The sequence below is a fragment of the Myotis myotis genome, unplaced genomic scaffold, assembly GCF_014108235.1.
Source record: "Myotis myotis isolate mMyoMyo1 unplaced genomic scaffold, mMyoMyo1.p scaffold_m19_p_7, whole genome shotgun sequence".
In the NCBI taxonomy this organism is placed as follows: Eukaryota; Metazoa; Chordata; class Mammalia; order Chiroptera; family Vespertilionidae; genus Myotis; species Myotis myotis.
Window position 1 is genome coordinate 31397083 of NW_023416379.1, and position 22567 is coordinate 31419649.

Sequence of the window (22567 nt, forward strand, 5' to 3'; positions counted from 1 at the left end):
CCAAGTCCCAAGCGCATGCTCCATTTTCCTCTCCAACATCACAAAACACAAATCATGAGATAAAATTATGAATTTCAAAAAGATGACTATGGAGCTCTAAACCCCAAGTACAGGGCTCTTCTGATGAGGGTCCTGGTGTCTGCATTAGTCACAGGGCCATGAAGCCAGCTCTGCCAGGGTCTTGGCTCCCCAGACCATTGGACCAGACAACATGTAAACATCATCTATGGGTAAAATTAGAGGATTCAAGGGGATGCAGGCAGGTTAGCAAGGCAAAGCCAAAGGTCTTGCATATATTTTCTGCCTCTGTCATGAAAAATTGAATTGTAATATTATTTTTCAGGTTAAATGATTTTTCTTACTGGTAATTTCCTTTGCATACTCACACATCATACTTTTATTACTTTATGTCCTCTACTTGCTATTGTTCTCATTGTTTTTATGACCATTGTAATTTTAGATGGGCATATTAAAGATCAGAAGTATATTGTTTTCACAAGTTCAAAAGCAATCATTATCTCTTTGTCTACCTATATTAAATAAATGGATTACTGCAGGAGTAATGAGGTTACACCAAGGTATCGCAAGTTCTTATCTCTAGATGAGGGGTTTCAAATTGTTCTGGGTGGACATTTTCAAATGGTTTATTGAATGGCCCTAACTGGAAATACACACATTGATAAATTCTAGTATTTTCTCTCTTAACATCAACTGTCCTATGGAGAATATTTTTCCCTACCTTCTACATTCAGATCAGTTTCCTTGCTTTAAGGTATTAAAAAGCTATTCTTGTGTATTTCTGTTTCAAATTTCAAACTGACACCTCTCCTTCCCAGCATGCCAGGCCATAACCTGAAAAACTTGGAATGGGAAGGGGCATGGTAAGTTCCTTCTCGCTCTTCTGAGTTCCCCCTCCTCTGTCTTTGATGGGGAAAGAGGAGAGATGATCAAGGTCTTTGGCTAGCCTGGAGCTGTTGTGATCCTCTTCTGATTAACAATGGATCATTGTCAATAAGATCTTAGGGTAGGTGGTCCAATGCTGATTCATAGAGAACATTTGTGGCTTTTTAGAGCCCTAGAGGGGACTTCATCACTGCAGAGTTCCCTAATATGGGAGATTCTCCCCAGTTCAACCAACCTCATCCATATACCACAGTACCTGCTGATGGTTCACCTTGAACATATTGTTCCTGAAATTCTTCTCTGTAACTGGCAGCCCTCTTACATGGAGTAACAAGAAGATGGCTTGATCCCACTACATTCTGAAGTGCTACATAGTTCATGGGAAACCTACTTATTCTCCAACAAATAATGGAAAGGTGGACTGCCCATGACTGCTCCTTTATGCTTGTCTTGTCCAGTCAGTGCTCCTCTCACCTGCCCAATCTATCCTATATGCTCTATAAGGAGGCATCCAACCAAGGAATGAAGTGGCATCCTCCCCTGTGAAAGGTGCCTTCAACCTCTTGCCGCTCTCCTCTTCCCCACCATTAGATCAGGAGGTACATGTGACTTTATATAAAGTGACAACAATGCTTTTATGATAACATGATATGGAGAAAAATTAACAGCTGTGGTGTAAGATATAAAACCATGAACCACCATTGGGAATAAAGGGAGATGGCAAGAGGGGAGGGAAAAAGCTAATTTGGTACAGACGCAAACACAACAGAATAATGTCTGCTACTTGGAAAGACGTAGTCAAAGAATGCACTCCACTGATGTGGCTTTCAGAAATGAGCCTGGCTGTAAGAAACACCCATATGTAAGGAAGTTACAGGGCACGGAGGTGGAGAAACAGCCATATGTAAGGAAGTTACAGGACACGGAGATGGAGAAACAGCCATATGTAAGGAAGTTACAGGACACGGAGGTGGAGATGACATGGAGAAAGGCTCAGGAGCCAGGCCAGGCCCTGCCTCAGCCCCAGGCACCACCTTATCTGTACACATGCATAACCACTCACTCACTGGGTGTCTTTTTCTTTTCAATCTTCAGGAAGAGGCAGCCAGAATTCTCGCCCACCAGCCAGTGTCCGTCGGCACATGTGCAGCTTTGAAAACCCCCACACTGCAGTGAATGTGTAAGAGAAGCTGCATGGAAAATAGAGTGGTTTGCCCTTGCTTTCTCTCTCCTGGGTTTTTCCACTTTCTAACATGGAAACAGATGTGGTGCATGCCATCCAGAATGAAGAACCATTTACGTGCCATGGTTTGCACGACTGCCTTAATTTGATTGTCCATCTTTCTTAAAAGGACACTGTCAAGTTGTTAGTCGTTTCGCTTTTTTATGTTTCGATGCAAGATGCAACACTTTTTCTGATTATGGAGATTTGCTTTTGTTTGTGACTCCCACTCACAAGCTTGAAAGTGAATTTTCCCCCTTCACAAAGTTGTCAGCTTCTCCTTGGCAAACAGAGCTTTTTCCTTTTCTTTTCTTTTTCTGCCTTTTAGCTGTTGCACAAATGTTTGAAATTGATCCTGTCTGCATTAAAGTAAAGCCATACTTGAACTTCTGGAAGAGTTCCACAATGTCGGTTTCAGGGGTGGGCGCTCACAGGAGCCTCTGTTGGGGGCCTCCCTTGCCTTGGGGAGCACAAAACAAAAGTTTTGTGAGCCCCACAAAAAGTAAGTTTTATAAAAAGCAGAGTAGTTGTTTTCCCAGGATTCTGAGTGCTTTTATCAGATTTCCCTATCTGATAAAAACGATGCATGTTTGGTCCAATTTTTGACCTTTAGATCTTGACAGTGTCTCTTTAAGTTAACAAAAGAACATAGACCATGTTCAATTCATTGTGCACGGAGTCTGTGGTCATTTTCAGCTGTTCCTTTACAGCCCTCCAAACTCCTGGGAGAGTCAAAGGTACACATTCCTGCAGCAGGAGGGAACCCACTGATGAGGTGTCTGTGGCTTCATTGCTCTTCAGATGAGAAGGGCCTAATCTGCTCAAATGTTTGCTACTGAACGTGGCCTTGGAGGCTGATGAATGGGGCCCTAGCATCTCTTCTCTTGACTCAGTGGAGTGCATTGGGAAGTCTGTGTTCTTCTAGAACCTTAAAAAGCCCAAATAGAAACCAAATTATATTGACTCTTAGAGGGAAAATACAGTAGTGATGTCAATATGTTTCACGTGGCGGTTTGAAGGCTCCTGTATTTATAGATCAAAGCCACTCTAGTCTGTTTGGATGCATTTTTAAAAAATTCTCCCCAGTCAAAATCCATTGAGTGTTTCTTGTGCCAGACATTGAGTCTGATCAAGGACATAGCAAGGAAGTCCTCATTATGACAGCTGCTGGCTGCCTGTCAAAATGTATTGATGGGGAGAGTAAATGTACTTGTCTTGTCATGACAGCAGAGCCAGAGAGAGAAGAGAGTCTCCTAACATTTCATGACATAAAGGTGAGTGCCTAAAAACAAAGGCTGAGAGTGGCTACAGCCTTGGAAGGTGAATGCAGCAATCAGCAAAGCCAGCAAGTTGGTTAAGAACTTTCAAATCAGGATCTATTGAAGCTTTCTTTCTGGAGACTATACAGGATAAAGAAGATATTGGTAGCTTTGAAGCTACCAACAGACTAAGACTGGCTAATTTTAGCCTTGGGTGTTCCTGAAAAGAAAAGGGAAAATACACACTCTCTGTGACCTTCAGTTCTCATAGCTTTTGTAAATAAGAAAGGTGAAGGGACTAGTGATGGAAATAAAGGTGACTACTGGTGACTACCATTATGGTCTTCTGAGATCTGTTTGTGTCTGAGGAATAATCTCAGCTGAGCAATGTAACTGCCCTATGTTTCCAGGGTAAACTGTGAGGGCTCCAGGTAGAGCTGAAGAGCATCAAATGAGTTGCTGTTTAAATTATAGGTTTGGTACCATGGACCATAGAAGCAATGATAATGCTTGACCTGACATTTCTTCATAGGGAGCATAATCTAGGTTCATCTCTACTTTCCGGAGGAATATAATTACACCTGGCATATGGCTGCTAAAACAATGCTTCTATACAATATGATATTTTAAATAAGTTTTGGCATGAGAATTCCTTCAATCAGCCAGTAGTCATGTTTAATATGTGCTTAGGAAAAGTTTAGTAACCATCAGAATTCAGCTCTTTAGTTTCAAATTAAGTTGTCAATTTTATTAAGACAGTAGACTCCATGTCCAAAGTTTATGGGGCCTTCCTTACTTTATTGACCTTGTTGAGGTAATTTCTTTATTAATTCATTGAAGAAAGCTCAGGCTTAATAAAGGCAAACTGATTTCCTTGGTGCTGTTTTTTTGTTTGTTTGTTTGTTTGTGTGTGTGTGTGTGTGTGTGTGTGTGTTTAATCCAGTATCATATAACTTTAGGATATAGAGTGTGATTGATCTAAAGATTCTTAAAGGACTGTTTGTTTAAACTTATTGGGGTGACATTGGTCAACATGAACACATAGGTCTCAGGTGTTGGTTTCTGTATTACAAGATCTGTATGTTGTACCATGTGCCCACCACTCAAAGTCAAATATTGCTGAGGGAACCATATATTTAGACTTTGTAATATGGTAAATTTCAGCTAGCCAAATAGTTCTCTGGCTTGCTTATGATGAGGTGAGACTCAAGAAGAGAAGGATAAACTTCACAATGCTGTTTAAAATTTAATATCAGCAGAAATTCCAGGTTCTTGTGTAATCAAAGAGCATTTGTCTTGAATAACACAGTCACAGATTCTCTATTTTACAACTAGTGGTGAGTCAAAAGGTGAGAAATTTTAATTACATTCAGATGGGCTCCCTGAGAATGCATATGCAGGCTTTTCTGGAAAGTCTTCAAGAAGTGGAACTGGATTCCATGGGAGTTGTTTGTATCAAAGACTAGCTTGAGGTTGCCTGGGAAAACAGTTGTCTGATTCAAGTGACTTAAATAGTTTCTGTGGCTGAGATTCTACAAACTCAACTGCATTTTGGTACCAGTGCGCTGAAGTAGGTAGAGGTGAGATCTTTGGCGTGTCTCCATGGAGACAGCACCACCCCTTCCTCGAAAGGTCTCCTGTCTCAGCCATAGCTGCAAGGCCTGGGCAGAATCACCCTCACGCCTGTCTCTGGCTTTGGCTTGTTTTCTTAACTTGGTACCCCATTCTCTCCAGGCTGTGGCCCAATGGTATTTCCTATTTCCATTTTCCTTGTCAGAGGAAACAAATGCTAACCTCCTCGGGCTCCTAGGAGTGTCTTCCCTCCCCCTCCTGTGAAGGTCTTTCCTCGTCTGTGGGCTCTCTGGATGCCATCCTTATGTCTGTTGGGAAGTTATTAAGCCTTGAATTGGACATAAGGGAGACAGGTGTTGTGTGAGCTTCCCCCTCAGGCAGCTTGTTCAGGATGCTTTCCTCCTGATCTCAACACCCACCCACTGCTATTCCCGTTTTAGACCTCTCTGGAGCAGAGAGCAGTGTTCTTGGCAGATGTAACTAGTACTTACTAAGACAAATGAGACAGTATCACTCTGACCGCTAAGATATACTGATCTGTGTGCACCACCCACTTCCAATGAGTCTCTGTGGTGCTGTAAATATTGGGTTTTCTGTTTGGGGGGCTTAGCTCTGAACACTATGGGTGTATATCTTCCCTTCCCTACTCTCAGACCTAACAGGGGTTTCCTCCAATAACTTCCATATCAATAAAAATGTTTAGCCACACAAGGTAGTTACACCAAATACTACTGCAGTTAATCTTCAAATATGAGATTAGTTTAGGCCTGATACCTGTCTTTTGAAAGAGCAAGAAGAATGGGATCCTTTGTATCAATTTTGTGGTAGTTCTAGACTAGAGAGCTTTTCTTAAGATTAGGAAACTGAGTCAAATCAAATAATAGAAGAAAGAAGTTGGTGGCGTTGATAAGGTATTGGAGTTATCTGAAATTAAATAATAGTCTTATTTCACAGTAACATTTTATTTTTATAGTGCATTTATCCCTTTTGCTGCCCCATATTTTATACATTTTTCTCCTCTTGGTATCAGGAATGGGCTCCAAACCTTTTCAAATAGGATAATTGCTTTACAAACCAAAATGGATATTAAACCTTCAACAAAATCTATGATATTATTTGTACCTTTACTAGTGGCCACTTGAACACAAAATACAAAAAAAGTTCCTCGGGATTTAGTTGCACTTGTATCTAGCAGTACATTTATCACAACAGCATTTGTGTGCATTTAAAAATAACAGTGCCCAGCCCAGCTGGTGTGGCTCAGTTGGTTGAGCATTATCCCATGCACCAAGATTCCCATGCAGGTTCGATTTCCAGTCAGGGTATATGCCTGGGTCATGGGCTTGATCCCCAGTAGGGGGCGTGCAGGAGGTAGCAGCCAATGGATGTTTCTCTCTCCTGGATGTTTCTATTTTGCCCTCTCCTTTCCTCTCTAAAATCAGTAAAAACATATTTTAAAAAACACACCAAAAAAACCCAGTGCCTAATCTACAAGGACATACTATTGATTCAGTCTATTGATTACATGCTTAATGTCCATGTAAATTCACAATTCAAGCTGTCTGTGAACAGCAGGTTAGAAATAACTACTCCAGGGGCCAAAGTTTACACTTTGTACTGTACTTTATAGAACAGCGGTTCTCAACCTGTGGGTCGTGACCCCTTTGGGGGTCGAACGACCCTTTCACAGGAGTCGCCTAAGACCACCGGAAAACACATATATAATTACGTATTGCTTTTGTGATTAATCACTATGCTTTAATTATGTTCAATTTGTAACAGTGAAAATACATCCTGCCTATCAGATATTTACATTACAATTCATAACAGTAGCAAAATTACAGTTATGAAGTAGCAATGAAAATAATTTTATGGTTGGGGGTCACCACAACATGAGGAACTGTATTAAAGGGTCGTGGCATTAGGAAGGTTGAGGACCACTGTTATACAAGATGATACATTTTTTCCTCCACTATCTCTGGATTTTAGGAAACCATTTATGTTGTCCTTGAAAAATAATTCTAATTTTCTTACTCTGGTCAATGCCCTGGGGGATTAGGATTGCTTCCTAATTAAACAGTACTTTACAGCAGACTCAGAGCAAGACTCTAGGGAAAGGACAGCTGCTAATTTTGACGAAAGGTGGGGGAAGGGAGGGAATCTCCCACCAAAAGAATAAAAAGTGTATCAAATTAAAACGGAACTAAATTATGATTATGTCTGTCTGCAAGATGGTTGATAATACCTTTAACACATGGGAGTGCATGATTTTGAAAGAGGCCCACGTACAAATCCTGAGCAATGAGGAAAACAATCACTGTGAGTGAGTAATGTCAGTCCCAGGCATACAAGGATGCCTTTTTTGCTAGTATATGGGAAGACAAAGATCACTTTGGGCTAGAATATGTGGAGACTGGTTGAAGTTGGGGCAGACTTGTTCTCAAGGGACATTTACTTATTTATTTATTCATTCATTTATTTTCTCAAAGCCCTCCCCTTTGGTAACTATCAGCTTGTCCTCTATACCAATGTGTCTGTTTCTATTTTGTTTGTTCATTTGTTTTGTTTTGTTTTTAAATTCCACACATAAGTGCAATGATATGATACTATCTTTTTCTATATGACTTATTTCTTTTGGTATAATACCCTCCAGTTCCATCCGTGTAATCACAAATGGCAAGATTACATACTTTTGAAATTGCTGAATAATATTCCATTATGTATATACTACTTCTTTATCTATTCGTCTATTGATAGACATCTAAGTTGCCTTGGCTATTACTAGTAATGCTGCAATGAACATAGGGGTGCATAGGTCTTTTCAAGTTAGTGTTTTTGTTTTCAAGGGACTTGTTTTATAAAACACACACATATCTAAATGAAGACACAAGGCATCTTTTTTAGTTTAAGGGTTTTCTGAATGAGCATTGAGAGGCAGGAATTTGGAGAAGGAAAAAGTGTTTCTGTTTCCATTGAAAGAAGACGGAAGTCATTGAGGTTGGATGGAACACCAAGTAAGACATGCCATATATGAGCAAGGCCAGAGGCAAATATGTTTTATACTTTCTGGAAGGAGTATATTGACTTCATAAAGAAACAGTGTGAGTTGAGTGGAAATGGAGGAGATTAAGGAAGATGAAAGTGGGAGGTGAATTTACCTATAGTTTTAATATTAAATTTAATATAACAATTTGGAGTTGAGATTTTTCTTAGACAATTAAAAATACAGCATAGATGATCATTATGTATGGAGGAATTACCTTTTGCACAAATAGTGATCAAAATGTTAGCTATTATCTATTTTAGAACCTTGATATCTAGAATTTCTATAGTAGATATCAGGATTCTTACAAGAATTGGTACTTACTTGGCTCACTTCACTTTTCAAATTATAAAGTATGAAATGTCAAAATATTATGCTCATCATAATGTGACACTCACATATAACTTTTGAAGCATTCATACCTGCATTTTCAAAATGATTAAATAAGCCATTATGTTAACTATTGATCATTTCCTACTTTTTTCAAACAAAAGATTATAATGTGGAATAATCTATTTTACACATCCACCTATTCCTTTTAATGTCTCCACGTGTTATTTTTGTGCTACTTTCTTGTTTTCATGGATATAGCAGAAGCAAAAACTCCTAATTAAACAGAAGAGAAAGTATTTCCTGATTTAAGTATTAACATTGTTGTTATTAAAATGCTATGGTAAACTACCACCATCTGCTAAAAAGCTACATAGAAAATAAGCCAAGGATCCAAAAATAAGATCATAGTTATTACAACATACAGAATAGAAATTGTAGTGGGCACACATAGTCTATTTCCTTTTCTTCTTCTATTCTATGTAGCTGGTTTTATGAGGTCCCCATGAAGATGGAATGGGTAAGGCTGGGGGCTATTGTTGCCCTGGGATTTTACTTCATCAGGGTTCATTCAGGAAAAGGCCAGGGAGGGGTTTTTGGTCTCAGTAAGTTTTGCTTTGTCTGAATCTTCATTTTGTCTCATTGGTATCAAACTATGCCGGAGAACTAAAGCAGGATCCGAGCATCTGCATTTTCCTGGGCTTCCCGGTTCTATCTCTTTTCAAATACACCTGGTTAAAAGTCCCCAGTGTGAAAACCCCACACCACCTGCTGTTAAGCAGGGCCTTTATGTTAGCTGCGATCCATCATATGTGTCAGGAGCGATGCTTGGAAATAAAAGGAACATGGGTAGTTATGAAACACTGAAACGGGTCTGGGTTTTCCTATCATCTGCTTTTCTTTCTCGCCCGCACAGGTACCATGCGTGTGAGCATGCCGCTGTGGTAGCAGGAAATGCCTGCATGGCAGAATGGGCAGCTGAGAGCTGTGTGCTATAACCCTGCAGGACAATGAGAGTAGCTTTGTCTGTGGGTATGAATTTGTTCCAGGGACTAAGAAAACTAAGAAGAAAGGGAGGTCTCCGTGTTCTGTTATTCACGTGTAACTAAGTTTTGGAGTCTTTTAAAGACGTGCATTGAGCAATAATTTTGTCATTGCCTTAGAAATGTGTGTGTGTGTGTGTATGTGTGTGTGGTTGTGTAGTAACTTTGTGAAATCTTAAACCTAAAAAGCTGCTTCTACAACCAGCTGGCTTTTCTCCCCTCTAATTTTTCTCAGGGTCAAAAGGTCCTGCCTCATCTTGGGGTGGATGGAACCACCAGCGGCAGTTTCGGAGCCAACCTGGGGTCACTGGAACTCTTAGCATTGAATCGGGAATAAGGAGACACTGGGGGTGGGGGAGACAGTTGAGGGGCAAATCCAATTGCATTGAGCTGGGCTTTCAAAAAAAAAAAATGATGTATATGTGTTTCATCCGTGTGCATGAAATACCTGCAAATAAACCCATCTCTATTTTATTCATAGTTCTAATGGCAAGTCTGTGTCATGGTCTGAACCAGGTGGAAGACAGGTGCCCAAGGGACAGCACATGTGGCACCGCCTCTCTGTGCACGTGAAGACCAATGAGACGGCCTGCAACCAAACGGCCGTCATCAAGCCCCTTACTAAAAGTTACCAAGGCTCTGGCAAGAGCCTGACCTTGTCCGATACCAGCACCAAGACCCTGTACAACGTGGAGGAGGATGCCCCGCCGGCGGGCTTCAGCCCTCCCAGCAGCCCTTCCATGGTGGTGCACCGGCGCGTGCCCACGGCGGTGAGCACCCCGCCGCTGCTGCCCCACCTGACAGCGGAGGAGACGCCCCTGTTCCTGGCCGACCCGGCCGCCCCCCAGGGCTTGCCCCCTCTGCTCCCGCAGCCACAGCCGCAGCCGCAGCCGCAGCAGCCGCCACCGCAGAAATCCTTCCTGGACCAGCTGCAGGGCGTGGTCAACAACTTCAGCACCGGCACCCCGGATTTCAGCGCGGTGCTCGCAGGCCCCGGGGGCCCGGGGAACGGGGTGCGGTGCCTGTACCCGCCCCCGGCCCCCCCGCAGCACCTGCAGATGCTCCCGCTGCAGCTGAGCACGTCGGGGGACGAGCCCGCCTCCCCCGCGGCCGAGGACGAGGACGACAGCGAGAGGTTTCAGCTGCTCCAGGAGTACTTGTACGAGCGGGAAGGGACCACGGAGGAAGACGAGCTGGACGAGGAGGAGGAGGGCCCGCAGGCGGCCAGCAAACCCACCCCCGAGGCCTCGCCCGCCCTGACGCCCCCGTCGCCTTTCCGCGACTCCGTGGCGTCGGGCAGCTCGGCGCCCAGCTCCCCGGTGTCCGAGTCCGTGCTCTGCACCCCTCCCAACGTGACCTACGCCTCGGTCATTCTGAGGGACTACAAGCAAAGCTCTTCCACCCTGTAGGGGAGGAGGTGTCCACATGGAAGAGCAGGAGAAGTCGGCGAGCACCAGCGCCTGGGAGGGGGTGCAGAAAGCTGGGGAGCGCCTGGGAGTGGAGGGCGAGCTCAGGAGGGAAGAGAAAGCTGCTGCTACCCGGAGGGAGGTCAGAGGGGGAAAATTCCGATTCTTGAATTATTCAAAGTCTTCCCTGGGAAGAAAGGGAACTCTGACAAAGCACAATCCCGATATAGTATGTGACTTTTATCACAAAAATCAATCAAAATAAAATCGACAAAAACAATCTCCCCTTTTTTGGACAATTGTGCATAGAATTGCAAGCCCCCACACACACGTGGCCAGTTTGGAAAGGTGCAGGAGGTGAGGACCATCGGGTTGAATCATGAGTTCCCCTCATGGTGTTCCTGGGAGCCTGGTGGAGCCAGACAGAGCAGGGGGGTGAGGGAGGGGCAAGCAGGAACCCCCGCAGGGAACCGAGGGTGGGGGCACAGACCCCTGGTCTTCAGGAGACCGGGGAACTGGCGGGGTTAGGGGCCTCTCTTCTCCCACTGCACCTGACACAGTGCAGCCGGCTGTCACACTTAGAGAAAGGTGCATGGGCATCCTGCCGCTGTGTTCGGGACAACAGAAATACGAGCAAAATTATCACCAAAAAGTGCTTCATCAGTAGAGCTAGGGAAGGGTGCAACGAGAAACTAGACAATAGATACATAAGCATGGAGCTTTGAACAAAATCAGCACATTCAGCTTCCCATGTCTGATACTCGCTGACTGATGACGGGGGGAAAGGCCAGAAAGAGAGATTGTATCAAGAGTTGCTGAAGACCTTTTGTGGATTAACTTGTGTTAGTGCCAGGAGGGCTCTCCTTTGCCCTTCAGTTACAGAGAATGAACCATGTGGCAAAATTGTTACCTTCCATTTACCGTAGCAAATAATACTTAACCAGTCGAACTTCTAAGATGCAGTATGTGTATTTGGTGCCAATGTTTCTCCCATTAAGTACAGAAACAAATCCATCTCTGAATTTAACGGTGTACTCATAGCAACTACTACTGGCAAATTAAATGTTTAATGATGAATAATTCTTTCCTATTGTCACAGAAGTCCCTGTAACTAGCGAGTGAACGTGTTCTTGTATACATGTGATAATAAAATTTGTGCAATGTAATGTCCATCTACCTGCAACTAGAAGATTGTCTTTCCGATATGACATAGATATTTTTATGTTCCAATCATGTTTTATAGACCATCCTCATATCTACAGGAACTATTTGAAGGTTTGAGTGGTGTGGTCCAATGTTTTTCATATGCTGCTCAGACGGTCCTTCTTCTTCTAAGAGGACACTTACTTTTCAGATATTTTATGATCTGGAAACGTTATTAATGAAGGGGTTTGAAAATCTGTTATAGTGAAAGTTCTCAAGAACTGTGGGTAAAAATAAAAAGGTATGTTTTATAAACTTGCACACATCAGCCCCATCCCACAGGCCAGGCCAAGGGACCCCGCTGGTGCACAAATTTGAGCACTGAGCATCTAGTTAAAACATAAGCTTGAAATGACAGTATTTAGGTGATTTCAGGTTACTCTAGGGTGGTTTTTTAAAAGCTTTTCCACAGCTACTTGAGCTTGATGTGCTTAAAGCATACAATAACTTCTAAGATTGATCATAATTTCTCAAATTATTTACCACCTTTTGCTTTCTTTTAATTTTTATTTCCATGTATTCTTGTTCCTATATTTCCATGGCCATACTTTTCTTTAGGTTTTTGTTATTTGCTGTGTGTAATATCCATGTATGTGCAAGCCAGTTGTTTTATTTTTGCCTTCCCCTTTTCAGCCCAAATAAAGAGGTTTACTTGCTGCTTTTGATTTCTATTATTTATGGAATGAATCTTTCCCCCTTAACATCTTTGTTGATGCCTTATGTTCAGTCTTATGGTAATACGCTTCCTTCATGTTGAAGCTTGTGATTTCTGAGTCAAAACTTATCTTAGACTCTTTAAATCCATGCTACATCATTTGTTCAGAGTTTAACATCAACTCCAGTGGCCGAGGCTCATGTTTCTCCTGTCTCCCCCATATTCTACTGCCAAGTTTAGTCAGTTCCACATCAAGGATGGATTGTATTTCTTTTTTAAAAAGTATAACACCTTTAACATTTATAACACCTTTGATAGAAAGACCTTATGATTAAAACATGGGTTTCAGTTCCATATTTTCATTGTAATGAAGCAGAATGAGAAATATGGATGGTTCCTATGCTTATTAGGTGGTTTACTAATTGGCAAACCAGCAAGGGAATGTATACTATTTAATATTAGTGAAACAAGTTTTTTATCTTAAGGCCACTAACCCATGTCCTTGATATGTGCATTCAGATTTTTTTTTTAAGAATAGACCAGGAAAACTGCTTCTGCTATTAAAATACTATAAGATGTAAGCTTGTTCTGAGGTTTTTTGAGACATTTGGTGAACACATTCAACATTGGTCACATAATTACTCTGAATGCCTCCTATTATGATTAAAAGTTTTCCTCAATACAATAGAATATTAGGTCTTATAATTGTTCAAAATTGGAAATGGACATATGCATACCTGACACCCAAAGAGCAGAAACTCTTCTCCTTAATATATGTGCTTATACATGCTGTTTAGCTTCTTGTAAATGTGTTTTAGTTTGGCTTGTTACTGCCTTTTGTCAAATAATCTTGGCAATGCTGTATAATAAATATTTTCTATTTATTAAATGTGTGTGTGTGTGTGTGTGTGTGTGTCCCTCCTCCTCTCCCCTTCTCTCTCTCTCTCTCTCTCTCTCTCTCTCTCTCTCTCTCTCTCTCTCTCTCTCTCTCTCATCAGTAAAACATATCCTCAGGTGAAGATAAAAACAAAGGGCAACCAGAGAAAATTTTATGTGGAAAGGCTGCATTGTAGCTATTGGGATTAGACACTCCACTTGCTTTCGCTGTTGTGCAGACCCATAAGAGACACGGAGTTTTGATCTGTTGCTACCTCCACTCAGAGGAACAGAATGTTTTGCTAACACTTTGGATTCCATGAAGGGGAGCCAGATGAACCTTTGGAACCAGGTCACACTGATAACGCCCTATGCTGGCACCATTTCATCCCTTTCATGCCTCCTGCTGGAATTCATTTAGAACCACATCTAGGGGGAAAAGCTCTGTTCCATTTGAGATTGGCCCTGCTAGCCAATAATCGGCCTGACATAATAACCATCTATTTTTAAGAATCATTTCCCCCCATCAAGGCATTTCTCTGGGTTAAGGCGTGCTGCTTTGCCACCCCACTGTATGTCTTCTCCTTGATGATGGTCCTGGGGGACCTTCCCACAGCTGTCCCAGAGTGACTGTCACTCCGTGGCATGATCCTATAGACCCACCTGCCATCAGCGGCCAGTGCCAGGCTGCCTAGCTCAAATGACAGGAGGCCTTTTCCTTTGATTATTGTCTAAGTGCAGAGCAAGCTGTTGTTTTCCTTGCAGAGACATGTTGCTTTTAAAGATTAAAAAAACAACAACACATTGTTATCCATACACTGTGGTAGAATTAATTATTGTTGGGGCCTGATAGGGGCCCATCTGGAGCTACTGAGCCAGAGAAGGATTACTTCCCCATAGGACACTCATTGGAAGATGGCTGTATTCATTTAAATGGGAAAGTTCTCTGTTAATTCATAAACAGAACTTGGTGGGATTGAATGGTAGTTTTTAATTATGATGATGGGACATTCCAGTGAATAATTCCTGTTGAACTGATTATAGATGTTCATATTTGGGTTTCCTCAAACCTCTGGCTAACATGCTGTAAATGCATAATCAAAGTGAAATGTCATGATGGTTGAAAATTGTTATAGCAAATTTCTTTGTACAATGAAGAAGCTCATGTATTCCACACCATTTCGTGGAAAGCAGAACTCATGATAAGGAACATATTTCCCACATGCTGTTATAAAATGTAAGTTGTCTTCTGCATTTGAAGCTGTCATTATTGATGAGAAGACACACCTTTCCAGGATGTAGATCAAGCATGTCAAACTCAAAGGCTAATACAGACCAAATAAACAAGGTTTAAGTTTATGTGGGCCACACAAAAAAAGCTTCAATTTTCATAGAAATGTAGGTTTATTTCAATAGAGACATGCTGAATACAAAGAGCTGAAATAAATGAATAATTTTTAACATAAAATAATAAAACATTTTAATAAAAATTAATATTTTTTCTTAAACATTAACTTACCAGACACTGAATAACTGCAGAAATAAGCATAACACAAATAAACCTATTTTTCTTGTTCTCCAAAAGTGAAATATTTCCTGCTGTGCACACCAAACAAGTCAGTCCAAGACTAATGACGTGGCAATCAGCTGCTAAAATATTCACTGCTAGTATTAGTGGAGAGAAATGGTACACCTGTGTGTAAGGTGCATAAGGGAAATAAATGCAACACTATTATAGTAATCAGTCATTAGCAAACGTTGTATTCGTTATTAATAACTAGAGCCCCAGTGCACGAATTTGTGCATGGGTGGGGTCTGGCCGGCCCGCACCAGTGGGGGTCCATTGTGCTGGGCCAGTAGGGGGGAGGGGCTGCGGGCAGTTCGCCTGTCAGCTCTGCCCCCAATCAGGATGTTGGGGGCCAATCGGGGCCCAGGCTGGCCAGGGGAGGGGCCCATTGGGTCCCAGATCAGGCTGGTTGGTTGCTGCAGTGTGTGTCATAGCCAGTGGTCATTCCAGTCGTCCTGCCGTTCTGGTCACTGGAACAAGAATTCCTGTCCTATGCTCTTCTTAGATATAGCACCTTAGAAAATTAAAATGTTCAGCTGCTGCCATTGTCTTGTGTAAATCTCTCTATATTCACCTGTTTCCCTTGGGAGAGAGTGACTCACTGGACCATGGCTGAAAAGGTGGATGAAGAGCACCACACAAAATCTACAGACGGGGTAGGTGACAAAGAGGGGTACAGTTTGACCATGAGGGAGGTGTTAACTCAGGCTCTGACAATTAAAAATGAAACCTGGCCAGCTGGTGTGGCTCAGTAGTTGAGTGTCAACCTATGAACAGGAGGTCATAGTTCGATTCTCAGTCAGGGCACATACCTGGGTTGTGGGCTCAATCCCCATAGGCAGCTGATCAATGATTCTCTCTTCATCATTGATGTTTCTATCTCTCCCTCTCTCTCCCTTCCTCTCTGAAAACAATTTAAAAAAGAAAAGGAGAAATCCAAAATTTAAATTTTTAGCACCATGGCAGACATTGTTATGGTCTTTTGACAGAAAGTGTGAGGCTTGATGAACTCCTGGATCTTCAGCAGAACTCTGGACACAGAGGCCTCTAAGAGCCCCATCTTTGTTTCACCTGTGCCCTACAAGGCTCACACTCTAGGGGGCCTGGTGTCTTACCTTTTGGATATTCTCTTGCTCACCCCAAGTTCTAGTCCTCTAAATTTTCATGGAGACTCCACTGGTCCTCATAACAAGGGAGCCTCTGCTATTCACATCTTCAGCCAATAAATGCCTGCACAGTAAGCCATCTACCCAGTGTCATTCAAGGAGAGAATATGGTGGTGCAAAGGCCATATTTGTGAGATCATGATGTGTTTAAATGGAGTAAGTTCTGTATAGGAAAGAATTATAGACTCAGGGGCTGAGATACCAGGGGTTTCTTCATGGTGCCCAGAATATAGAGTGAGAGATCATGAAATAGGAGCTTAGTGTCTTAGAGGAAAAGTCATCTAATCTAATAAAAGAGAAACATGCAAATTGACCGCACCTCCGCTACACTCCAAGCCACGCTCACCCGCCAATCAGAGTGACTATATGCAAATTAACCCAACCAAGATGGCGGCCGGCAGCCATGGAGCTGGAGCAAGCAGGAGGCTTAGTTGCCCCGGCAATGGAGGAAGCCAAGCTTCCCGCCTGCCCTGGCTGGGTATGGCCTCCACTCAAGGCAGAAAAGTTTCAATTATAGAAGACAAACAATTCCCAGATACCTGCTTCCAGCCAGTCTCCACTGGGAGCTTGGGGCCATGGCCAGCCTTCAAACAGCCATCAGCCCCTCACCCAGGATGGCCACACCCTTATGGGGTGAGGGTCCCTGCTGGGGGGCTTGGCCATCCTGAAAACAGCCATCAGCCACTCACCCAGGCTGGCCACAGCCTCATGGGGTGAGGGTCCCCACAGGGGGGCTTGGCCAGCCTGAAAACAGCCATCAGCCCCTCACCCAGACTGGCCAGGCACCCCAGCAGGACCCCTTACCCTGAAGGGGCTGTGGCCAGCCTGAAAACGGCCCTCAGCCCCTCACCCAGGCTGGCCAGGCACCCCAGCGGGGCCCCCACCCTGATCTGGGACACCCTTCAGGGCAAACCAGCCGGCCCCCACCTGTGCACCAGGCCTCTATCCTATATAATAATAGGGTAATATGCAAACTGACCCTAACAGCAGAAAAACTGGGAATGACTGGTCACTATGACACACACTGACCACCAGGGGGCAGATGCTCAATGCAGGAGCTGTCCTCTGGTGGTCAGTGTGCTCCCACAGGGGGAGCTCTGCTCATCCACAAGCCAGGCTGACAGTTGCCAGTATAGTGGTGGTGGTGGGAGCCTCTCCTGCCTCCTCAGCAGCACTAAAGATGTCCGACTGCAGCTTAGGCCTGCTCCCCACTGGCAAGTGGACATCCCCGAGGCTCCCAGGCTGCTGGAGGGATGTCTGACTGCCAGCTTAGGCCCAATCTCCCAGGGAGTGGGCCTAAGCTGGCAGATGGATATCCCCCAAGGGGTTCCAGACTGCAAGAGGGTGCAGGTTGGGCTAATGAACCCCTGCCCCCCCACTGAGTGCATGAATTTTTGTGCAACAGGCCTCTAGTAGGAAAGAAAATGAGAAACAAAGGAGTAAAAAAAAAAAAGAAGAAGACGAAAAATAAAAATATTTCAAGTGTGTAGTCCATATATTATAGTAAGTCATGAGGATCTCCATTTGGAGACTCCAGAAGCTTCACCATAAGGAAGACATTTGGAGAGACAGCGGTTGTAATCCAGGTACCACAGATGATATGTGAGTAACTGCCCCAATAAATTCTACAGAAAACCCTCTGAGAGGGAATCAAAGACAAGGGAAGCAAGATTTTATTAACCTACCCTCTGCCAGACATTTTGCTAGGTTCTTTGCATTAATTTTCATTTAATCTTCCCACATGGGTATTTTAGAGAACTGAAGTAACTTGCCCGAATTATTTCTGCTTTAAGTGGCCCAGCAGGAATTCCACCCCCCACCCTAAGCCTGTGAATTTCCCTTCCTCTCCAGAGCCCAGGATAGTAGACAGGAGTTGGCATTTCCTACCACATTTTATTCCCATCCCTGACAACATTATAGTTTACAGGTCTCTGTTTCTCAGTAGATTTTAAATTACCTTTTGCTTGAGATCCATTTTTCTTTCTAATTTTTGAGCCTTCAGGACAAAGTGGAGACTCAGTCCATGTTTGTTAAGAAAGGAAATGGTGCTATAACACCATCTAGTTGTCCCAGATCAATTCTCTGAAGATTTATTTCAAGATATTTATGGGGTCCAGAGCTCTAAATTTTGACCCACTAGTTCTAACTCTGCCGACTGGAAAGACACATGTTTCCTTCATGAAAAACAACCTTTCTTTTTGGCATAAGAGAGAGCTGTCCCACTGGGCAGCACGTCTGAGTGCCTGTGGAAGAGGCTGGCGATATTCAGTGTCCACAGAGTCCAGCCAGAGGTTTGGAAAGGCAGTAGCAGGCCCGGGGAACAGCGTCCTCTGCAGGAAAACTCCAGGTAAGACGATTGTTAAAGAGAAAACTGATTAAAATGAGGGTGACTAAGTCATCGGTGGGGAAAGCATGGGCTGGGCGGGTTCCTTCCACACAGAAGTACATACGCATCTTCAGACAAAGTGAAAGGCAAAACCAGTCGCCGAGGCTTGGGAGAACATGGAGCCTGTTTAGGGAGTTGAAATAATGGCACCATTAAACCAAAAACTGGCTTGATTTTCTCAAGGTAGTTTGAGAATCAACATTTGTAAATTAATAAGCAAGAGAAATGAAACTTAGAAAATGATAGCAAAGGCTGAAAAGGGAAAGAATGATACATGAGTAACTGCCCCAATAATTTCGTAGAGTTGGAAGTGAATTTAGAAGTCACTTAAAATACGTTTCACCCCATTTAGGATTCTATTCCCATTGCTCCTGTTTCTCTTTCTATACCAGGCCGGGGCCAGGTGAGAATCCACCGCTGAGTGGGGTAGGGCAGGGGAGGGCCAGGGGTTACAATGCCTATTGCCTGCAGTTGTGCAACGAGAGAGAGAAGATCGCCCTGGACACTGGGAGAGCCAGTCCAAAATGACATTTTGACTAATTCATAAGGCTGGTTAGAGAACAGAGCTAAGGCACACACCCAGGATGAAGGTGTCGGAGGACCAGGAATTCTGAGACGCAGGCCCAGGAAGGCACATGGCAGGACAGTAGTCTGACAGCATTCCAGAGACAAAAGCTGGTGACCAACATGAGCTTTTGGTGACAGCCACAGGGGTTTACCTGTGGGACCTGGTTTATTTTAAGGGATGGGATGGATTTAGGTGATTTTAGTCCTCAGCTTATCAATTTCTGTAGACTAGGATCTTGCATTTGATAAGAAACTCTAATGGTTAGAAAATTCTTCACTTTCCAGAGCTAAAAATGTGCCTTTTTCTAACAGTTGTCCAATTAGAGTTCTGCCCTCTGGGAAAAGGTTGAACAAATTTATTCCATGTGCATATGACTTCCTTCAGCCACTTGAATACAGTGATTATACCATTAGTTACTGGCTTATTCTCCTAGCCAGAGAGCTTTGCTTCCTTTCAGTGTTCCTTTGATATTAGGTTCCTAAACTCCTAATCAGGCCATGGCCATATTCCAATTTTTTAGTATATTTTAAAAATGGTGCATCCAGAGCTAGACATAATATCACACAAATACTTTGATCACATTAATCATTATTCTGGTGTGGCTGCCTAAGAGTGTGTTCATTTTGTTAGCAGACTTGCCACATTCTGAGTGCACACTTAGCTCAGAGCCAGCTGTCACCCTTAAGGCATTTTCATATGAACTGCAGGAAAGGGATATGAATGTGACTATTTTATTGGGTTGGGTTTCTCCAGAAACAGACCGTGAGAGGAGGGTTTGAGTGCAAGTTGTGTATTAGGGGGTGATCCCTGGGAGCATCAATAAGCCAGTGGGCATGAGGCAGCAAATGACAGGCAGCCAACATGGGTTCATTTCCATGCATGTCACCATGGCGGAACTCAGTCCTGCTGGAGATAGTGGAGAACATGCCTCTTAATTGTCCCCACTCCCCACTGTCGTGGTCAAGGGCTGCAGCAGAGGGAGGTATGCGTTAATCCCAATTATTTCCCGCATGTCCCATGTGCAGGCTCCTATTTCCAGAGAAAGCCTTCAGGCAAAGATTTGCAGATGCTGGCAGCTGGAACCTAAGAGCTGGGCGGTGTGGGAAGGTGAGAGTCAGGAGGTGGTAGGGCACCAATAGTATCTGCTTTAGATATTTCATGTAGATAGATAGATGATAGATAGATAGATAGATAGATACTAACATGCATACAATCATACAGATGCAGATACAGTACAGATAAAGATATAAAAACAAGAGGCAAAGGTGTGTTGAGTCTCCCAGCCCCCACTTTCCTACCCCCACAGATAAAATTTAGACTAAGTCGTAAGTAAGAGGAGGAATATCCAGCAGGAAAGATAAGCTCTGTAGATCCCGAGGAAGAACTCCTGTTTTGGGACAGCGGAGCCGAGGTATGGCCTACAGTGGGGTAGTAAAGTGGTGCAGGTGACATCAAAACAGAGATGAGGAGCAGGTGCTACTGAGCTCTTAGCAACAGCAGGAGAAAACAGCCTTAAAGGATGTTAGAGGTCAAGAATGGGTCAGTGTCACCATGTGGGTCAGTGTCACCAACCAAAGTAGGAAGAGATGTGGCTGTGGAGAGAAGTGGGGATCATCCACAAGGACAAGTAGAGGAACTGCAGGCAACAGCCAAAACAGAAGCTGAAACTGAGAAAGGCAGAGGTGCAGGCTGTGTGCAAGTTGTATGAAAGGCAATACTCTCTCTTCAAAGACTCAACAGAATTGGGCGATGTCATGGTATTTGCCATGCAGCCTGTAGGGGCTTAAGGCAAAGCATCAAAGTGACCTACTTAGTATCCACAAGCTAAAACATTAAAAGAATTTTTTACTGACATTAGCAAAAATATTCCATTAACTTCGTTATGTGGGTATCTTGTAATTTATTGAACCATCCCCCTAGTTAGACACTTAGATTGTTTATAATTTTTTGAATCCCATGGATAATATAAAGAATTACTTCACACCAAAGCTTTCATATAATTTTTTGTCTGGCTTCTAAGATTATGCTATCAGTTACTGGATGATGATGATTATATATTTCCTGTGAAACAATATGTGTTTCACATTATATTTAACTTTGTAACATCCTTTAAGGTAAGACTTATTCTCATTTTATCAATGAGAAAACTGAGGCTAAAAATGATGAAGTAACTTACCTAAGATCTCAAAGATGGTTGGATATAGAGCAATCAGTACACTCCCTGGACCCCACCCTCCTCTGAACCACCACACTATGCTGAAAATTATGCTGAATACTATGTTGAAAATGCTACACTGAAAACTGTTCTGAAAGCTCTTGATACATAAGCACACTTAGTTTGAATAGCAAATTAATGAAAATTTTATATTGCCTGCTCTAGAGTTGTAACTTGGGAAGTAAGTGTGGATTATGTCCCAAAGGGCTTTGGATTTCACAGAATTAGGGAAATTTACCTGATTCCATAAGCAGAATCAATGCCATGTATTAACTCACAATGCAAAGCTACAAAGAGAAAGAAATTCTAACTCAAAAATCTCTGTTTAATTATAGTAGTTTATAGAGGTATTAGAAAAGTACTTGAAGTAAAAAAAATATTTATGGTAATTATTATATCCTCTTTGTTTCTGAAATTTAATAAATTATATTTCATTCAAAGTAACATGTTTACTGAGAATTTCTTAAAGAGTTACTCCTTTTCTTTTTCTTTTTTTAGTAAGTCATTATTACTTCTAGAATGTTTATTAAATGAATTTAGAAGGGGGGGAAAAAAGGAGGTAGGAATGATCCCTCTCTTCAAAAATGTAAAAAAGTTTCTTGACTGGATGTAAAGATAATCAGCTAAGTTCCTAATAAGAGTCATTTAACAATTATGAAATGGAGATCAGCATTGTTTGGTTAGCTCTAAAACAGTGGTTCTCAACCTGTGGGTCGTGACCCCTTTGGGGGTCGAACGACCCTTTCACAGGGGTCGCCTAAGACAATTGGAAAAAACATATATAATTACATATTGTTTTTGTGATTAATCACTATGCTTTAATTATGTTCAATTTGTAACAATGAAATTGGGGGTCACCACAACATGAGGAACTGTATTAAAGGGTCGGGCATTAGGAAGGTTGAGAACCACTGCTCTAAAACGTCAACGAATCAGCTGCTTTCTTTAAATAAATTCAGCTCTCATTTTTAATAGACTAAACTCAACAGAGTCATTGTATCTAAATTTTTATTTCACTGATTGGTACATCTGGCTTAGGGGGAGATTGCTATGTATATGAAAGAATCCTAGATTGGAAATGTTTAGCCATATACCAAATTAGCTGTTAAATCAGTTAATTTCTATAAGCCTCAGCATTTTTATCTTATCTCTA

At 42.6% G+C, this 22567-nt stretch overlaps 1 protein-coding gene across 3 annotated transcripts in view; it reads left to right on the forward strand.

The window, feature by feature from the left end:
* Window positions 1-13544, forward strand: part of GRM1 (glutamate metabotropic receptor 1) — a 313303-nt gene extending 299759 nt beyond the window's left edge. For 2 of the 3 annotated variants that reach the window (XM_036318276.1, XM_036318277.1), the window contains one exon: window positions 9854-13544. In XM_036318276.1, the coding sequence (XP_036174169.1) occupies window positions 9854-10781 (928 nt within the window). In that variant the 3' untranslated portion in view covers window positions 10782-13544. Of the gene's footprint in view, window positions 1-1998; window positions 2084-9853 lie in introns of all 3 variants that reach the window. The other variant, XM_036318278.1, reaches the window with a different exon arrangement.
* Window positions 13545-22567: the final 9023 nt, after the last annotated feature.